Below are 19,096 nucleotides of genomic sequence, written 5' to 3' on the forward strand. Positions count from 1 at the left end.
AAAGATGGCCTAGTCGGCCATCACTGGAAAGAGAGGCCCATTGGACACGAAAACTTTATATGCCCCAGTACAGGGGAACGCCAGGGCCAAAAAAGTGGGAATTGGTGGATAGGGAAGTGGGGGGGCTATGGGGGACTTTTGGGATAGCATTGGAAATGTAATTGAGGAAAATATGTAATAAAAAAAAAAATATATATATATATATATATATATATATATATATATATATATATAAAGAGGTACAGTAGTAATTCAATAAAGGTATCTCTGTGTAGGGGAAAAAAACCAGGAAGTATGGTAACCCCATTTTTGTGTGAACGAAACAAACTAAAATCATTTCTCATGATCAGTAACAATTTTTTTATCCTCAGATTTTTTTTCACATTTTAATTTGTTATTCAATTACAGGTCACAGATATGATGCAAAAAGCACTGTTTGATTTTCTAAAACACAGATTTGAAGGGCGGTAAGTATTTTACAATGCTGGCTTTGTGTATTTCTGTCTTGAACATGGTCAAACCCTGTGGGGCAGATATTTGATCACAAGAGTAAACTGTTTTTTGTTTTTTTCTGACAGGAAGTAGGCTTCATTTCGTGTAATCTGATCCACTGTTTGTGTTGCATATTCTCAACCCAGGATATTCTGATCCCTGTGCCTGTATCCATAAGCTGTCTCTGGTCCCAACCTGTTCATTGTCTTACCTACAATTCATGAGCCAAGGGTGCCTTAGGGCTGTCCAGATAATCCCAGGCACACCTTTATTCTTTCCCATCATCCTCTCCCCCTTCAACATTTAATCTCTTCTCTCTACACTCTCCCCCAGTGCACGTGTATTCTTTTCCCACTAAGTAAACAGGTAAGGCGGGATTGGCCCATGCTCGGAACCTTAGCTCCAGAGCTGAGGCCAAGGAGTAAAGCCAGACTAGGCCTCACAGCTGGCTTCTTTCTGGAGGCAGAAGGATTGATTAGAAGCCAGGAGAAGCCAGGAGTTACCTCATTACTTTCACCCCCTCTTGCATGACTGCCTGAATGCTCTGCAGTTACCCATCCTATGGTTTTCCTAGCAGTGGTTAACTTATCCACAACCACTGCATTCCCCATTTCCTTCTCAAACTACCCAGATGTTGTTCTCACCAACCTCTCCCCCTCCACATCAGTATTTCCTATCCTAGTGGAGACTCCACTATCTGTAGCTGATCTCACACTTGACCTAACGCCATCCCACCATTCATCCAGCTGCCTCATTCTCCCTTTCTTCATAGCAGGACACGCTGGATTGTACATATTATATTCACTCTCCTTCCACCTTCATACCCATTCCAGTCAGACTCTTCCCTGACACTGCCTTCATTAGCATTACCTGTGCTGCAGCCAGCCAGGCCCACGTCCACACAGAAACTGGTTTTTGCTGATTCCTTTGATATGAACTTTTTCTTCACATCCCCTCCTAGTAATGTGGCCTTTCTCCCTTCTCCATTTTTCTGGTGTTCTTTTGTGTGTATGACTTTTTTTGTAATAGTTCTCCAGCTAGAATGTGAGGGCAGAGTGGATTAGTGTTTTGTGAACTCTGAAGAATGTGATGTTTCTAGATGGATGGATGGATGGATAGATGGATAGATGGAGAGATAAATGGATAAATAAATGAAATGCTCACTGCTGTTTTCTAAATACAAAAAGGAAACAGTAGAAAAGTAAGATTCACCAGTTTATGACTTCTGTCCAATTGTGAGCATTAATGAATCTGGATCTCACATACATTTTCTATGGAATCACATAGCCAGGCTGATTTTTATCTGGGAAGCAAATAAACAAAATAACAGTATGTGGGGCCAATCTATTGTTTTGAGACAAAAATATTTTCCATGTGCATTACTGATGGATGTGCTTTGCCCATCTTAAACCTGTGTTACGGTCCATTCTAGACCTGTGACCATGCATAAAGGGTTCCTAAAACCATAACGGGTTCAGAACCCATAAGTAGAATTTCAAAATATGTACAAATATCACCTTTACTCGTGGGAGCATATCTAGAGTAACTTTTCCATTAGCAGAACAAGACAGAATCAGTGTAGAAACTTGTCAGAAGCCTCAGATATGTGTGCATAAAAGAGTGTAAAGGAGAATGGAAGTAATCTTTACAACTCACTAAATTAGTTATATTTTAAAAAATGTTAGGACTACAAGGTAAAAATATGATGGAGCATGTTGCCCAAACAAAGGTTCTAGGCTGCCAAGAATTGTGGTAATAAGTCCTCACATTAAGATCATTTGTGGGATCTCTGGAGAGTGGTCAGAGTCACTGTGGCCTGTGAAACAGTGTGTGCATCGTGTCAACGATGATTTGGTAAATAGTCTTCTTTTTGTTGTGGAGTAGTAGAGTGGACCTCCCATAACCACTTCTGTGATGTAGGTGAAGTGACTTGCAGGACAATAACACGAGCATTAACAAAGAAGTGGTGCAGAAGGCAAGCTACCAGCTGTGGTAAAGCTGGCTTTCTTCCCTGGTGACTTTCAAAAAGTCAGTTGTCAGCCCTGCACTGTTTGGAATATGTACCGAATTGCTCCAGAGATAGTAGACATCACTTTCAGAATGGTCTGTGAAGGACTCTGATTAGAAATAAATAATCCTGGGAAACACTATGTCACATCATTTTCTGGTGTAGGAAATGTGAGATGTCTCCAAAATTAATGGTTTTATGTACTGGATGCTCAACACAATTACATGTGAGGTGGGTAGTGGAAAGACGGGGCTTAGTGATACATACCTATGGTTCCAGGCTGCAGCAGAAAGACCTCAACTTTGATGCCAGCCTAGGCAATATAGATTATATCTTGAAAACAGAACAACAACTCTCCTATTAGTCTATATCCTATTTTGTCTTGGACAAAATTCAGAGGCGAAGATAAGGACATGTCTATCATGAGATGCTTATGTGATGGTTTAGATATTCCGTGAGGGTTGAGATCCACTATTCTAAACCTAATTATCTCCAGATTTTTTTGCCCTTAGGTTTTCAATTATTTGAGAGCAGATTTAAATTAACGACAATTATGAAGCCTAAAAAGGCTACCACACAGGCAGTAGGATACGTGTCACCACTGAGGCACCTAACTAGACCTTTGGCCATCAGCATCCCGTGGGTCCTTCCTGCATGTAGCTCTAAGATGCTCATCACTTAGATGCTCCCTCTGCTCTTCCCTGTACCTGGAATTCCCTTCCCTCAGTATCCATAAGTCTCAGTATCCTTTCAAGTCTATATCCACATTAATGGACAGTTCAGAATTATATCTTCCATACTGTTCCACCTTCATCCTCACTAACCTGCCTTAATTCTTTAATGGCACTTGCCACACTGACATCAGGTATCTGCCTGCTTCTCTGTCATGATTGTTCCTCCTTAAACATTTAAATTATATAAAAGAACCTTTTTTATGATAAAAAAAGGTGGGGGTCATCTCACTGTATTGCCCAGATAAATATACCCATCTCATGTGAGCATCTAGCAGGTATTCTCTGTGCACTTTAGGTATGATGACTTTAGTAGCTATGTGTTCTCTGTACTCAGCATAAAGGGAACCCTATTATATGAGGCACAGCTGGAGTGTCCCCAATGATGACCTTCACCTTACCACCTCACCCCCAAGTACACATTTTGTGCTAACACCCTGGCATACTGTCCTCCATCCTTAGGGATTTCTTCCTCTTGCTTTTGGATTAGTGCTCCTCTAGCCTCGATCCCTTGTCATCTCTCCACCTTCACCCTTCTATTTCAATCATACTTCAATCATATCCCTAGAATGATTATCTGGAATGTCTAAAAAGGTCTTCAATCAACCTACTCAACTGATGATGTAAACAGTTAAGGATTCTGTTGCTGTTGAGATGGGGTATGTATCACTATGTAGCTGGGGCTGACCTTGTACTGAGTCCACATGCTTCATCCTTCCAAGTGCTGGGAAGACAAGTTTGCCCTATGGCACTTGGCCTCTGCCAGGTGATCCTGAAAGCTTTTGCTTTGTAATCTTCTGGCCCCACTGTTGCTCTTGAGAAGTCTAAAGCCCCGTTTTCCTCTGGAAGTTTTTCTGGTTCCTAGTGTGATGGGACTTATGTTTGGTATGGATTTCAATCAGTGCTAGATGCTTTTAGTATAAAACTCCAGACTCCTAGTTCTGAAATTCTTTAGCTTATAACTCTTTGGAATTTGGACTGCTGGGCAGTTCTTTACTTATCAAGCTTTCCTGTCCTGTGTTGTCTTTGCTTGTATTCTTTCAGAGGAGCTCTAACTTCATCCTTCCATCCTTTTCATTTCTACTATCATTTTTTTTAATTTCTAAAAGCCTTCTTACTCTTGAGTTTTTAAGCATAAATTTTGTTTCAATTCTATGAACATAATTTGGCCTTCAGGGTATTTACTAATGGTTGGTTGTTTCCCAGCCTCTCCTGTAAGACATTTACAAGAGTGATCTTATATTTAAGGAAGGGGCAAACAGGCATAAGGAGCAAGGTCTGCACTCCCAGGCTGGGCTTTCTGGCTTCATGTTTCCCTGTAAGATACTCTTGCTGAATATTTTATATAGGAGACCAGTGGTGTGTATATAGTTTAGTCGCAGTGCTGTTTGTCCAGAAAAGCAGTCTCCTTTCTGACACCTAGAGGACATAATGAACATAATAAGTTGGGCTTCTAAAAGACCAATATGGAGAAGAAGGATGAGAACTCAACTGTCAGAATCATTTTTCCCTTGCCATCTAATGGCCCCTAGTCAGGGCCCCTATGATTTACAGCCTGTAGGTAAGTAGGTCTGTGGTCTTATACCAAATGGAAAAGTAATTCTCACTAGGCCACTTGATGCTCTAGGGCCCTCTGTCTTTACAACAGACTTTCAAACCAAGCCTCTTGGTTTTGGTCTTACTGTCACCAGCTTCTTTGGAGATACGCTAGGACTTTCTTTGTCTCAAGTTTTTCCTAATGTCTATGTAAATATTCTCCAAATATTCAACTATCCCAAGTGCAAGCTGCTTTCTATTTTCACCTTCCACATATGATTACTTTATTTCTATGCCATATGAACCCTTTCAACATCTTATGGCTCTCATAGGGTCACCTATGCTCTCATATCATAGGGTCACTATTCGAAGTCTGTGATCATTCTCCATCTTTATCACAGGATTCTTAGTTCTCTGAAGGAAGGTTGGTCTGCCACTTTCATCATGTGTCACAATGCTGTACATGGGATAAGACTACAGGTAGAAATCTCAGTTGGATTAATACTAATCTTTGGTTTTGTTGATAGTAATACAATGCAATTATAAGTCTTCCTGTAGTTTCTTTTCTATTTTTCATCAGCAAATATGGATCTCTTTCTAGTTTTGGAGACAATTTAATCAGATTTGGTAAGCAAATATTAAATGCTGGGCAAGACAGGTGCATCATAAATTATTATTTCTCCTACTAATAAATCTGTTTTGAAACGTGTCTGTGTGTATAACACACACACACACACAAATGTAAGTATTTGTTTGTACTTACATATGTATATTTCAAGTTTATATTTATTGAATGTGTTTTGTCTGCATGTATGTATGTTCATCATGTGTGTCCCTGGAGCTCAGAGAGGTCAGAAGAGGGCACTGGATCCCCTGCAACTGGAATTATAGACAGTTATGAACCACCATGTGGGTGTGAGAAAATAAACCTGGTTTCTCTGAAAGAGCAAATGCTCTTAACTACTAAACAATCTCTCTAGCTCCTTATATGCATACTTACATATCAATCATCCTTTACATCTTGGACATGCATGTCTGTTTTATTAGATTAATAATCTTAGGTTTGCTTTTCTTCTCCAACAGGATATCCATCACAAGAGTCACTGCTGACATCTCCCTTGCCAAACGCTCAGTATTAAACAATCCCAGTAAGCATGCAATAATAGAAAGATCCAACACAAGGTCCAGCTTAGGTAAGTCAGCCAATACTAATGAGATTAAGCTATTGAAATATGCCTTACGGAGCAGTAACAGTGAGCAGATCTGTAGAGAATAACTGCAGGTACCATGTAGAAAAATCCATGTCAACAGCTAGTGTAGATTACTGAGATAGCTTAAGTCATCCCACCTGCTATGAGCACTGTGGTCTGTTTCACTAATGTTCACTGAATATTTATATCAGTGGTGAGATCATATTCAAAACAGTATGATTTATGTATGAGACTAAGAAGAGAGGAAGCCTATTCCTGGCTGTCCTGAGTTACATCAGTATTTTTATTTGTATAAGCACCATGGGGACTTTGATATATCTGTTGGGATGTGGCTGGAAATTGTTCATTAACACACAATAAGGTCAAATTCAGACCTTTCAGCAGCTACTTCCTGAAGTATGAGCTTACTGTTTAGTTACTAGCACACTTTTAACTATTATATTGCAAGGTTTAAGGTCTTATACATTTCGAAAAGTTGTCAGGCATGTTTAGGTTCACTTAGTTCTTTATTTATGTGAAATATGTAAATCCTTTGGGAGGCAGGGCTTTAGCAAACAAGTTCTCCAGTTACTCTGAACTATAATTTTATATATGCATCACACACACACACACATACACATATATATGAAAACTTATCTTTAATACTTCATAAAAACACTCTTTTGGAGGCCTGGAACTCAGAACTGGACTTCAGTTCCCAGTACACATTGGGCAACATCCTCTTCTGGCCTCTATGGGCACATGTACGCATGTCCACACACAAAATAAAACTCTGTTTTTTCTACTGCGCACTAAGCCCTCAATGATGTTTAGTGACATAAGTCTGGAAATAGATTACGAATGTAGATGTGGTACATATACCTATAACCTCAGTACGTCGGATGCTAATGCAGACAGGTTATATGTTCAGAAGCAGCCTGGACCACACAGTGACACCCCATCTTATAGTTTTGGAGGAAAATATGATATTTTTTGCTTATAGTAATCTCTTATTTATTTGGTACTTAAGAACATTGTTATAAAAAGACCATTTCATAGATTTAAGCAACTAACAAAGCCAAGCAGTTTACTTACAGTGACCAACAGGAGGATTTTAAATGCCTCTCTGCTCCATGTGTTTTGCTACACATGTACTAGCTATCAAACAACATGCAAAAGCCTGAAAGTAGAAGGATGGATTTCATAAAGCTTCTGCACCCAGGAGCTTAACACAGCAATAAGGCAAATAGGAGCCACTGGAGTGCAGAATGAATGCAGTGTTCTTATTGTGAACCCAGTGCCACAGAGCTGATGCTGCAGAAGCGGTAGGACATGGGGATGGCTGTCCCAGGAGGTGTCCTGAGCTATGACTTGCAGCTTGAAAGTGTGTAGAAAGGAAAGAGGTTGAGGAGGCAATGAGGTGATGATTTGAGACAATGGCAACTCTAAGAAGCTTCTGGAAAACATGCGACTTTGGCTAAAGTGTACAGTTGAAAGAAGGGAGGTAGAGGGCATATCATAAAGAGGTAGGGTAAGGTATTAAGGAACTTGCCAGAGAGTTTATTCTTAAGGCATTAAGGAACCAACCATTGCTAGGCAGTATTATAGGTGCCAGGCTCACAAAAATAAAGGACACACAATATAGATATAAACTAATTGAAAATCGCAGATAGCTGGTCAGTGGCTCACAAGCCCAGGAGCAGAGAACAACCTGAGGAGGGGATCACTGAATACAAGGAAGGCCTTTGAGAGTAAATACCATTCAAGACAGTGATACCTGTGGAATACATAGTGTTGGGGACATTTTCAAGTTCTTCTGCAAAGCTAAAGAACTATTTGTAGCCAATAGTGTTTTATTGGATCATTCTCCATCCACAGATCATTGGAGTAAATCATAGACATATTTTATAAAGTTGATTAATTACAAGTATATAAACTACTATCCAAATAGTATACAGTCCACATATTGTAATCTAGTCTCTCAAATCTCTCATTTTTCACAATTTTTTTTCTTGAAAAAAAAAATACTGGACTACTAATTCTGAAGGTTTCTGATGGTCAGAATTTTGCTGTGTTGCACTGTTATCATTTGTGCAATTCTATTCCCTGTGTTTCTTATAAACTAGTAAACTCTATCAGATGGAATATGTAGTATTTGTTGTAGCAAGAATGTATCAGGGTGCTCTGTGACCAAATACTATTTTGCATTTAGTAAATCAAGTGACTAGGTTGTGGTTTTTCAAAGCAACCAAGTAAAGAATTTTATGCAAACAGTTAGTGACTTGTATTTTCCAGAATATGTGAGTTAAAATCATCTCCAAGAACATTCTGCCATTAGTACAGACAAATCAAAGAAACTGAAGCCCCAGTTGGCTGGTGTGAGAGTCTCGTGGACTTGACTCTCTCATCTTCGGTCATAACTATAAGCTACATGCTATGCTTTACAGTTCAATATTAAATTATTACAATTTTAAAATTCAGTCTTTTCATTTAGACTAGCTACATTTTAAGTGCTGAGTACCCTCACATGGCTAGTAGCCACCAAACTCGGCAATGCAGAGATTATCCTCATTATCTCAGATGGTCAACCTGGGAGTCTTGCTGTGGACTCTTTGGAGAGCAGATGAACTGATGTCATTTCCTGTAATTCTATGTGCTATTTCTAGTGGGAAACTTCCTGCTGAAACATGAATGTTACAAGACCACTTTAAAAAACATTTTTTTGAGATTCAAATTTACTTATAATATTTCTCCCTTAGCTTTCCTCCCTCCAAACCATCCCGCATATCCCTCCCTTCTCGTTTAAGTTCATGGCCTCTCTCTTTACAAACTGTTATTGCACTCACATCTGTATACACATAAATATTCCTAGTAATATCAGAAGCTACACTTGTAGTCTCACCAGCTTGACTGCCCAATTGTGAGCTGGTCAAGGATGGCATCAATGAACAGGACAAATTGGATGGAGAAAAGCCCATGAGCCATCAACCCTACACAATCAACTACAGGCAACTGAAAAGAGCTGGAAACTGAAGAGGTGATTCTCTCAGGGCAGAACAGGTCAACTGGTCAACCTTGAAAACATACATACAATTAGCATTATACATACTGAACAGGTTATACTTACGACCATGTCTTCATTGGTGGAAAGCAAGAAAAGTGCAGGTTAGGCCAAGTTTCTAATAGGCACCCTCATGTCTCTCTCTTCATGTTGTACATCTTTACATAACAGATGGCCCAACACAGGTAAGCTTATGTGCTAGGAAAGGTGGTACATTTGGTGCTGGTTGAAAGAACAAAGCCTGCAGTACTAAAGGTATGAGGAAATAGCCCTTGTCAAAGGACATCTTTTCCCAGTCATGTTGACTATAATCAGTAAAATAGCAGCTGTCCTGCTGTCACTCTGGATAAAGAAATAGTGTGCCACTTGATTTCCTGTAGTTTCAAATGTGTCCTTTTAAATAAGTGAACTCTGTTTAAACCTTTACAGCGGAAGTTCAGAGTGAAATTGAAAGGATTTTTGAACTTGCAAGAACACTGCAATTGGTAGTCCTTGATGCGGATACAATTAATCACCCAGCTCAACTCAGTAAGACCTCTTTGGCCCCTATCATAGTGTACGTAAAGATTTCTTCTCCCAAGGTAAGCGGGTTACACTGTTTTCCTATATTCAGATATCATTGTCATGTGTTTTATACTCTGTTCCTCAGTCATTAAAGGCTAGGCCTTCTTCATGGACAGTTTTTGAAAAGCTCCACACTAGTCAAGACGTTTTAGAAGAAGAATGAGCATGGTTAATGTGGGGCTCAGAGCAGTGGTCCTAAAGTGTGGGTCATGGATCACTGAAGGGACTTCAGAGGGTTTGTGATGGGGAGCTGCAGACACAGTACCATTAGGATGTTTCTTTCCATCACTCTTGGCATCTCCACACACACAGTGGCAAAGCTGCTCCCTGCACCCAGGGAGTCCAAGCCTGGGTGCAGACTATAGCAGCAAATGCATCCGTGTGTTCTCACAGTTAGGACTGTGAGAAGCGTTTGCTGCCAGCCATACCAATGCTAAGTAATGATGCATGGAAACATGAGTGAGGACCACAGAGAACTCCCATGAGTGACTTTTTTTTTTCCACACAGGGTTTCTCTGTATAGCCCTGGATGTCCTAGAACTCACTCACTTTGTAGACCAGGCTGGCCTCGAACTCAGAAATCTGCCTGCCTCTGCCTCCCAAGTGCTGGGATTAAAGGTGTGAGCCACCACGACCTGGCTACGAGTGACCTTATGAGTCATGTAGGGAATGGTCCAGCAGAATTGCAGGACAGAACAGTAATACTATGCTACATCAAGCTATTCCATATAACTCCCGAGTCCTCATGGCCACAGGTCTGTATAGCTATAAATTTGCTGGACTTCAGTTTAGTAGCAAAGAATGAATCACCTGCTCTCTGATGAGGAACCTGGCACAACCCCGTTATTTAACTGTGTATCTCTGTAATGGTCTCCCTACAAATATCAAGAAAACCTATATTATAGAATACTGGATACAGAAGCTGATATTTCAGATTTCTTAAAAAGTGATTTTTTTTTTACTTTAAAATGAATTAACAGTGCTACGATATTTGAAAAATATTAGAATTATTTCCTGAAAAGCAATGGCCCTTTGGGGTTCATGATATACATACATATACATATTTACTTAGGTGATGAGGCAGGAATTTTGAGAACTGTTAGGCAGGAAAATATCTCAGCATCAGCTTTACTCTTGTGTGTACAGCTTGCAAGAGATGTACGGAAGCATGTTAATTTTTTGGTTGATCTCTACGTTGTATTTTATTTCTCAAAGGTACATGTTGTTCATCCAGGGACAAGTATAAAGTAGTCCATAATATACTCTGTAGCTTACCCAAGTACAGATAATCCTGATGCAAACCTGTACCTTTTCCAGGTTTTACAAAGGTTGATAAAATCTCGAGGGAAATCTCAAGCAAAACACCTCAATGTCCAGATGGTAGCAGCTGATAAACTGGCCCAATGTCCTCCGGTAAGTTATCTACATGGTCCAAACAGCTTAAGCGATTAGACCTACATTTTAGAAACAATGTAGTTACATATCTGTGGGAAGAGGGTCAGTCTCACTTACGATGGCATTCACTCTAAAGAGGTGTGCCAGAGTCTGTGTGACCATGCATCTTGAGCATATGTAGGCCAGGTAATAGTCACCCTTCCAAAAACACTACAAACATCCCGTACAGACCTCACTTCCTATTAAAGGACTGTGGTTTGTAAGATGGACCTCTTCATAGTGTGGGTCTTATCCACTTCTAGCCACATGCAACATGTTGTCTGAAAAATTGACTTGGACCATGTCAAACTAAACACTGAATTTCATGCATAAGAATGCCACTATGAGCATGCTTTCCACAGCACACACTGAGGTCAGAGGATAACACGGGGGTTGGTCTCCACCTTCCATCTTCAGCCAAGGCATCTTGTTGGCCAGAGTATACAACAGGCTAGCTGGCTGGCTAATTTCCAGGATTCTCTTGTCTATGTCCTGTGTTCTTGTAGGAGTCCTGGGATTACCAAAACTCAGTGTTGGCTTTGGCATGGCTTCTAGAGATTCAAACCAGGGCCCCCACAGTTGCACAGCAAGCACTTTTACCAGTGAGTTATATCACCAAACCAAATTTTAAACAGTAAGTTTCCCAGACACACATTCCTACTTTTACATATTATACTTTGGGACTATAGATCCAACCTAGTATTCATTCAAGTACAACTATGTTGGAAGCTATAAAAGATACAATTATGAATTTGACTAATTTAAATGTTCTAATTCTTGATCAATAATTTTAAATTTTCAAAAGTAAAGGACCTCATCTCTCATTGACCTCTCCCCACACTGAAGTGTTAAATTTGGATCATGTCAAAATGTTGTTTGGGTTATTTCTGCCAAAATGCATGAAGTAATCTTGCCTCTTAGCTTTCAGAGCTTTCTACAGTCTGTCTCAAGAACAAGCACTCTTCTAACTGTTAAGATTTTTCATGCTCTTCTACCACAGTATCAGATTTTCACAACTGATAAATAACTCTTCTGCGTTGTCCTACCAATCATGCTGACAGTCCATTTTTGAGCAGTTAAACCACTCCGTGTTTTAATTCAGGATTTGAGGAGAAACACACACACACACACACACACACACACACACAAGCTAAGAGAGTCAGCCAATGGAAAAGGAAATACCGGGCAAGAATAAATATAATGGGCAAGGCCTCTCCTCTGCTCATGGATTTGGGCAGAAGACAGAACTTGGTCCTGGGTTGCATTAATGGACTATCTGAAATGCTTACTTTAGCAGGAATCATTTGATGTGATCTTGGATGAGAACCAGCTTGAGGATGCTTGTGAGCATCTTGCCGACTATCTGGAGGCATACTGGAAGGCCACCCACCCTCCCAGCAGTAACCTCCCCAACCCTCTCCTTAGCCGGACTTTAGCCACCTCAGCTTTACCTCTGAGCCCCACCCTCGCCTCTAATTCACAGGTAAGAGCACTTCCTTTTATGGTCTTCATAGAGAATCTAGGCTGCCTCAGCCGATGCCCCTGAGACTCAGTTCCAGAGAAAAAATATCATGCTTGATCTACTATTCTTTGCTCACCAAACTAAAAGAAGCCCAAGTGCCACTGACCAAGCTCTCTCAGTCTAGTATGAGTTGTGTACCTGTAAGCTAAGAGCTGTGAACTAACACACTACAACACCTCAGCCTCTCCTCTGTGAAGACCCTAGAATAGTACATGTCCCATATAAATGCCCCATCTTAATGAGTTTTAATATATTCAAGCAGATTAGTTAAGACTGTGGTTATAGCCGGGCATGGTGGTGCACGCCTTTGATCCTAGCACTTGGGAGGCAGAGGCAGGCAGATTTCTGAGTTCGAGGCCAGCCTGATCTACACAGTGAGTTCCAGGACAGCCAGGGATACAGAGAAACCCTGTCTCAGGAAAAATAAAATAAAAAAGTCTGTGGTTATAAGATATGGTATCAGTACTAAAATCACAAAAGACCATAAAGTCCATTCTTGCCCCTTTGGTGAAACAAAATGTCGTAGGAACACAAGTCCAATTTAAGTTGTGCCACTAGGTGTTTCAAAGGGGTGAGGTGTCTAAGCTGGGTTGGGCTTCATTTCAGCATTTTAGTACTTCAAACGGATGCACTTAAATGATGCTGCTCCCAAGATACTTAGTTCCTCAGTTGATGCCCTCCTGTGTGTCCCTTTGCTACAGGGTTCTCAAGGTGATCAAAGGCCTGATCGCTCTGCTCCCCGGTCTGCTTCCCAAGCTGAAGAAGAACCTTGTCTGGAACCCGTCAAAAAATCCCAACACCGTTCCTCCTCAGCCACACACCAAAACCACCGCAGCGGGACAGGTCGAGGCCTCTCTAGGCAAGAGACGTTTGACTCTGAAACCCAAGAGAGCCGAGACTCCGCCTACGTGGAGCCAAAGGAAGATTATTCACATGAACATGTGGACCGGTATGTCCCACACCGCGAGCATAACCACAGAGAGGAGACCCACAACAGCAATGGCCACAGACACAGGGAGTCTCGCCACCGCTCTAGGGACATGGGTCGAGACCAGGACCACAATGAGTGCATCAAACAACGAAGCCGGCATAAATCTAAGGATCGCTACTGTGACAAGGAAGGGGAAGTAATATCCAAGAGAAGGAATGAGGCTGGCGAGTGGAACAGGGATGTATACATCCGCCAATGACCGTGCGTGTCCCTGCCCCCAAGTCTTGTGTATCATCCTTAAGCAAAATCTTTGGGGGTTACATTGCAACCATATGTGATTTGTCTTGTCTATTTTGTATTGCTGTTGCTTCAATAGCAATGGCATGCAATCAAGTATTACTATACATTCTTTTGTAAGTACCACAGAAATTGGCCTAGTACAGCTGCAGTCCTTCGTCTATACCCTGAACTCTTCAAAAGCTGATTGGGTAGCTGCCATCTCAACAGAGTGGCTCCAGAAATGTAGTGAATATATCCAGTGAGCCAGATGCAGCACAGATAACAAGTGGGATTTCTCCGTATTTTTAATACCCAGATACCTGACCTGTCATTCTTTCATGGACCACTGTTTCTTGCTTGTACCTCTGGCTGACTAAATTTGGGGATAGATTCAGTCTTGCCTTACACAAAGGGGATTATAAAGTTAGAATCTATTTTCTATGTACTAGTACTGTGTACTGTGTAGACAGTTTGTAAATGTTATTTCTGCAAACACCTTATTATAATTATATATATGTATATATAATTATATATATGCATATAATTATATATACATATATATACATATATATATATATATCAGTTTGATCACACAATTTTAGGGTCTTAATGCCAAGTCAGCAGGTTTGCTTTATGAATCACAGGGACTAGAAATGCCCACATTCAGGAAATTTCTAATATTGTCTAGATACCTCTCCCTATTCTAAGAGAGAGACTGTACATACTGTAAATACGTGTGATTGCTTGACTTGAGGCTTGATTTATGAATGTAATCCCATCCTTGTAAGTTTTTCATTTTAACCATAAATTATGGTCAATGTAACCAAACTCCAGAGGTTTTTCTACTCCATACAGTCCACACTGATTGTGACAAACACATTCTTAGCAGCTAGTGTCTGTTATAGTCACCGCACTGGAGTATCCAAGCGGAGCCCACCATGTGCACATGCGTGTGTGAGTGAGTGTGTGTGTGAGCGGCTGAGATGAAGTGGAACTTGGAAGATGAATGCGGAAAGCAGAGGCTGCCGGCTGAGAGTTCGGCCCACCTGGCTCTGTACTTAACTGTGTTGTATGTTGCTTTCAAACCCACTGAGCAGCCAGGGAATGTGAGGAAGCTTGCTGCCAAAGGAATGAAGGAAGCGCTCGGCTGCTGACGCCTAGCTTTTGCCCCTGAAGAGAGCAAACATGGGCATCTTGTACTGTGAGTGTTCCACTGGAAATGGACAATCTTTGTGTGTCAGAGTATTTTGTTTTAGTAAGAAATGTTTACACAGCTTGTGCAATTATTTCGTAGGGAAATAAATTTTTATAACTTGTCCCACTTTCCTTTCTAAACGTGCCTATTGCTCCTGTTGTTTATCCTCAGCCACCCACTCTTCCTCGCCCAGCACCAACCTGAGCAGCTACACTGTCTGTCAGAATCTAGAAGTGCTTCTTATAACCAAAGTTCCTGCTCAAGCTTCAGAAGTTATCAGGGCAAAATGGAATGACTTGAAGCAAAAAAGTTGAAACACTCTCTTACAGGACACATCTCTGAAGGAGATCCTAGAAGACACTTTCTTCTTGCCTCAATTTGCCTGTGTTAAGAAGCTTAGACTATACAATAGCCAAGACTATACAATCTCTGTCTCTCAAGAGTCCAGTGCTGATGGATAGATAGGTAAGACTGTATTAGCCGCAAGAGCCCCTAGCATTCGAAGTCTTTCACAGGCAAATGTCTGCCTGTGATTACCCAACCAGATTGGGATATTACTAACAAATCATGGTTGCAATAAATATATTTTTGTTTTGTTTCCTGGTTATTTCATATTCTTTTGAAATACTCTTAGGCATTTATATGTAAAGCAGTTTTACATTTACTACATCCTATACCCAAGAAAACTCAAGCGTTTAAAACAGGAGTTGCATATATATTTTACCAGTGGTTTACCTGCTTAGAGAATGAAAATTTTCCTTAGAATCAGCACTGTACTTATAAAATTTATACACTATACACAGTAATTTCAGACCCAAATTTAGAAAGCACTCATCAGAGACTCTGAGCAGTGATCTATTCCCTTCCTCTGTATGTGTGTGTGTGCATGTGTGTGTTTCATCCAGAGGAATGGCTGAGACATTCAGCCTCATGATGGTGTTTCTCATACCTGCAGTAACCATGCATCCCTTTCACAAACTGTTTCTAATGTTGTCCATCCATCTGCTTACTGTGAGCATGTGTGTGCACATCACTGCATCCCTCTACTCTGCTGAAGGATCTTATACAGGGCACCTCTGTGTGAAAGCGCACACTGGGGCTCCATCAGCAGTGTGTGCTTGATCTCCCGACTGACTACTGGGATGTAACACTGCTCTTTACACAAGCAAAAGTTTAATCTTAACCAACTCCGTGGTAGAATCCTGATTTTTTTTTTTTTTTTTTCTGTAGTCAAGCCAGGAAATGCTGGGGATGTAGATAATAGTGTTATACTTCTGTGTCAGTCACTTCAGTTTTCCCTGTGCTTTCTAAACTGCTCATTTACTTACTGTTACAAAAAAGGTGCTGCTAAAAGTAGGTTGTCTTCAGTCATACTGTACCACAGACAATACCACATTTGAACATGTCTGCTCTGCCTCCCTGTTCAACACTCACTGTCACGACACTGAACTGTTTGATGAACTTGGTTTAAAGTAATTTGTGAAAACAAATAAAGAGCTGGCTTCTGCACTGTTTACCAATGATACTAATTGCCATCTTAGGAACGAGTATACTACATTCGACAATTAACATGTAGAACATATTCGTCTGGCCAATGCCACTAACCTGGTATTCTTTTGGTAATCTTCCTTCAATGTCTAAGTAAAACAAAACAACAAAAAAACCAAGGTAGGTAAGATTTTTAAAATGTAAACCAGAGGGTTTTTCTTTTTCCCTACTTTAGTTCAAACTGTAGGGTAATTTAGATTCATAGTTTATTTTACTTTTAAGAAGACCAACAGCTTCCCCGTCTGCTGGGGACATGGCACTATTCCTCCTTGCGCTCTGGTCTTATCCCAGTAAGTTTCAGATTGCGGACTCTGAGTCTTACTAAGTGCTTTGCTTCGCTTTGCTATATAAACTAAAATCTAACATAGGGTTTTAATTAAAATGTATTTGTCACCAAATAAATGCTTTTTTTCTGTTTTCATAGAAATAATTTATATTAAAACTAAGTGTGCTAAAAAGATATGTTAATAGCCTTCCACATGTCCCTGATTTTTTTTTTTTTTCATTTTTGTGTCCTTGAAGAATATGTGGTTTGCTTTCAAATTTGAGAGGACGAAATTCACTGAAAATGGCTTATATTAACAGGAATAATGTTAAGAGTCTTCTGTCCTTGCTGTTCTGAACACGTGCAGAGTTCTCTTTTGCAAGCTGTGTGCACTTTGGTATTTACTAGAATGGGAAAGTCTGACACCGTGCAGGTGTGCTGCTCAGCTGTTTTTCTCCCATTCTCACCCTAGCTTAGCACATACAGATGTGCAGAGAGCAAGAAAGGAAAGAGTGGTTATGGAGTTGCTTAAAATACATTTTAAAAACAGGAGGGCTACCTGGAGTCCAAAAACAGAAGTGCCACTGGGAGATGGTGTTTCTCTTTAATCAAAACGGCATCTCCTGGACACAGGCAGAATGAAGATAAAAAAGGCTTGCTTATTTACTTGAATCTTAGGAAATTCAAGATAATTTTTCATATTCCAAAATGCCCACTGACTATCTACTCTGAAGCAGTGATAAGAGAGAGAAACACCTTGTTTATCTGTCCTGGTACATTTCCCAGGTGTAGGAGTGGGCTCTCAGGATAACACAGTAAACTGAAGTCACAATGTGCTGAAAGATATGGGTACAGGCACTTGGATGTAGAGAGCTCAAGGCTGTTCAAGAGATTTTCTCCAGGAAGAAACCACCCAAAGGCTTTACCTGATCCAAGAGCTGATGCAGTCAGGGTGGATACGGTAAGTCATTGAGAGACCTTCCGACAGGAAACCTGCCACCGACCACCCCAATCAGGTATGGGGGTCCCTGGAATGAGGGTCCTTGAAGCTAGGTGGGTAAGGATTTGGAAGTGACAAACAGAAACAAATACAGAGGCAGTTTGAATCTGAGTGTATTCTGCAGCTCTCAAGCAGGGGATTTCATACATTAAAAACCAAACATTACATCTCTTAGAAACTGTATCCAGTGAGACAATCACAGATACCAACAAAAATCATTGAACACAGTAAAGCACAAAAATCATCCAAGCATTACAACTCTGAAACTATGTATTCAGTGAATCACAAACAGAACAGGTAACATCAATATAAATCATCAAAATATAACAATTCTGAAAGGATGAATTCACTGGGGGCTGTTGGCCAAGGCTAGTGGCATATTTCCAGGAGCAGGTTAATAAATCTTTAATGGTCAGTGCTCTTAACAGCTGAACTAACTTTCCAGCCCCATGGTCAATTATTATTTAACATCTAGGGCCTGAATTCTTATAATCTTCAATGTATAAATTTAAACTATTTTAATTCTTTCTAATTAAGGCTTTCTTTACCAAATACCAAAATCCACCTCTGATGACACATGTAGCCATATGAAATTTTAGTGTTGGGAAAGTTTTTATCATAATAGTTTTGTAAATGATTTAGAAAGTAAAGCGTTGGTTTCCCTGGGGATAAGGCCACGCTAGTGGCCCCATCTCTAGGGATGGTTTCTTACCCATTGTTCTCGCTTAAGATCTTGGCCTAGGCTACCAGGAACGTGTAAATAAGAAAAGGAGTAAGAGAAAACAAAACCAATAGATTGCCATGAGAACTACAGCTCAAATTTTTTCTCTAGCGAAGAGTTCCACAACCGGTTCCAGGAGGCCTTCCCTTTTTGAGGTCGATCGCCTCAGTCTGTGGAACTTGTCACACAGATCCTACTGGAGGTGATGTGGCATCTCTCCCTTTTTTATTGCTTTAATTGAAGCTCGTAAATATCTCTTTTGGCTGCAGAAATGAAGGAAAAGACTAGTCAGAAGATGACTGGAAAAATAAGGAGAAGAATTATTATTATTCCTATAGCCATGGCGACAACAATGATCCAATGTAGCCAACTAACAGGGTTTAATGACCATAAACCAAAGCTAATAGACTGAGCCAAATTTCTATATCAGTAAATTTAACATGGGCTTTGCTCATAGCAGATATTTGGGCTTGTAACTGAGCCATATCATGAGTAATATCATTGTCTTTCCAAATTCCCAACAAATGATTTTTAGTATTCCAATTATGACTTTTATTATAAGGTAATGGCGTCACACATATACACCGAAAGCTGGCATGGCACTTGGTAGAAAGCTGAA

At 40.4% G+C, this 19,096-nt stretch overlaps 1 protein-coding gene across 16 annotated transcripts in view; it reads left to right on the plus strand.

Annotated features, from left to right (window-relative positions):
- Positions 1-15,542, plus strand: part of Cacnb2 (calcium voltage-gated channel auxiliary subunit beta 2) — a 385,021-nt gene extending 369,479 nt beyond the window's left edge. For 8 of the 16 annotated variants that reach the window (XM_021156785.2, XM_021156782.2, XM_021156790.2 and 5 more), the window contains 6 exons: positions 409-467; positions 5,851-5,960; positions 9,448-9,599; positions 10,900-10,995; positions 12,314-12,499; positions 13,240-15,542. In XM_021156785.2, coding sequence (XP_021012444.1) covers positions 409-467; positions 5,851-5,960; positions 9,448-9,599; positions 10,900-10,995; positions 12,314-12,499; positions 13,240-13,728 — 1,092 coding nt within the window. In that variant the 3' untranslated portion in view covers positions 13,729-15,542. Of the gene's footprint in view, positions 1-408; positions 468-5,850; positions 5,961-9,447; positions 9,600-10,899; positions 10,996-12,310; positions 12,500-13,239 lie in introns of all 16 variants that reach the window. The other 8 variants (XM_029473857.1, XM_021156781.2, XM_021156783.2 and 5 more) reach the window with 1 other exon arrangement.
- The last annotated feature ends 3,554 nt before the right edge of the window (positions 15,543-19,096 follow it).

Source organism: Mus caroli, chromosome 2, assembly GCF_900094665.2.
Source record: "Mus caroli chromosome 2, CAROLI_EIJ_v1.1, whole genome shotgun sequence".
Taxonomy (NCBI): domain Eukaryota; kingdom Metazoa; phylum Chordata; class Mammalia; order Rodentia; family Muridae; genus Mus; species Mus caroli.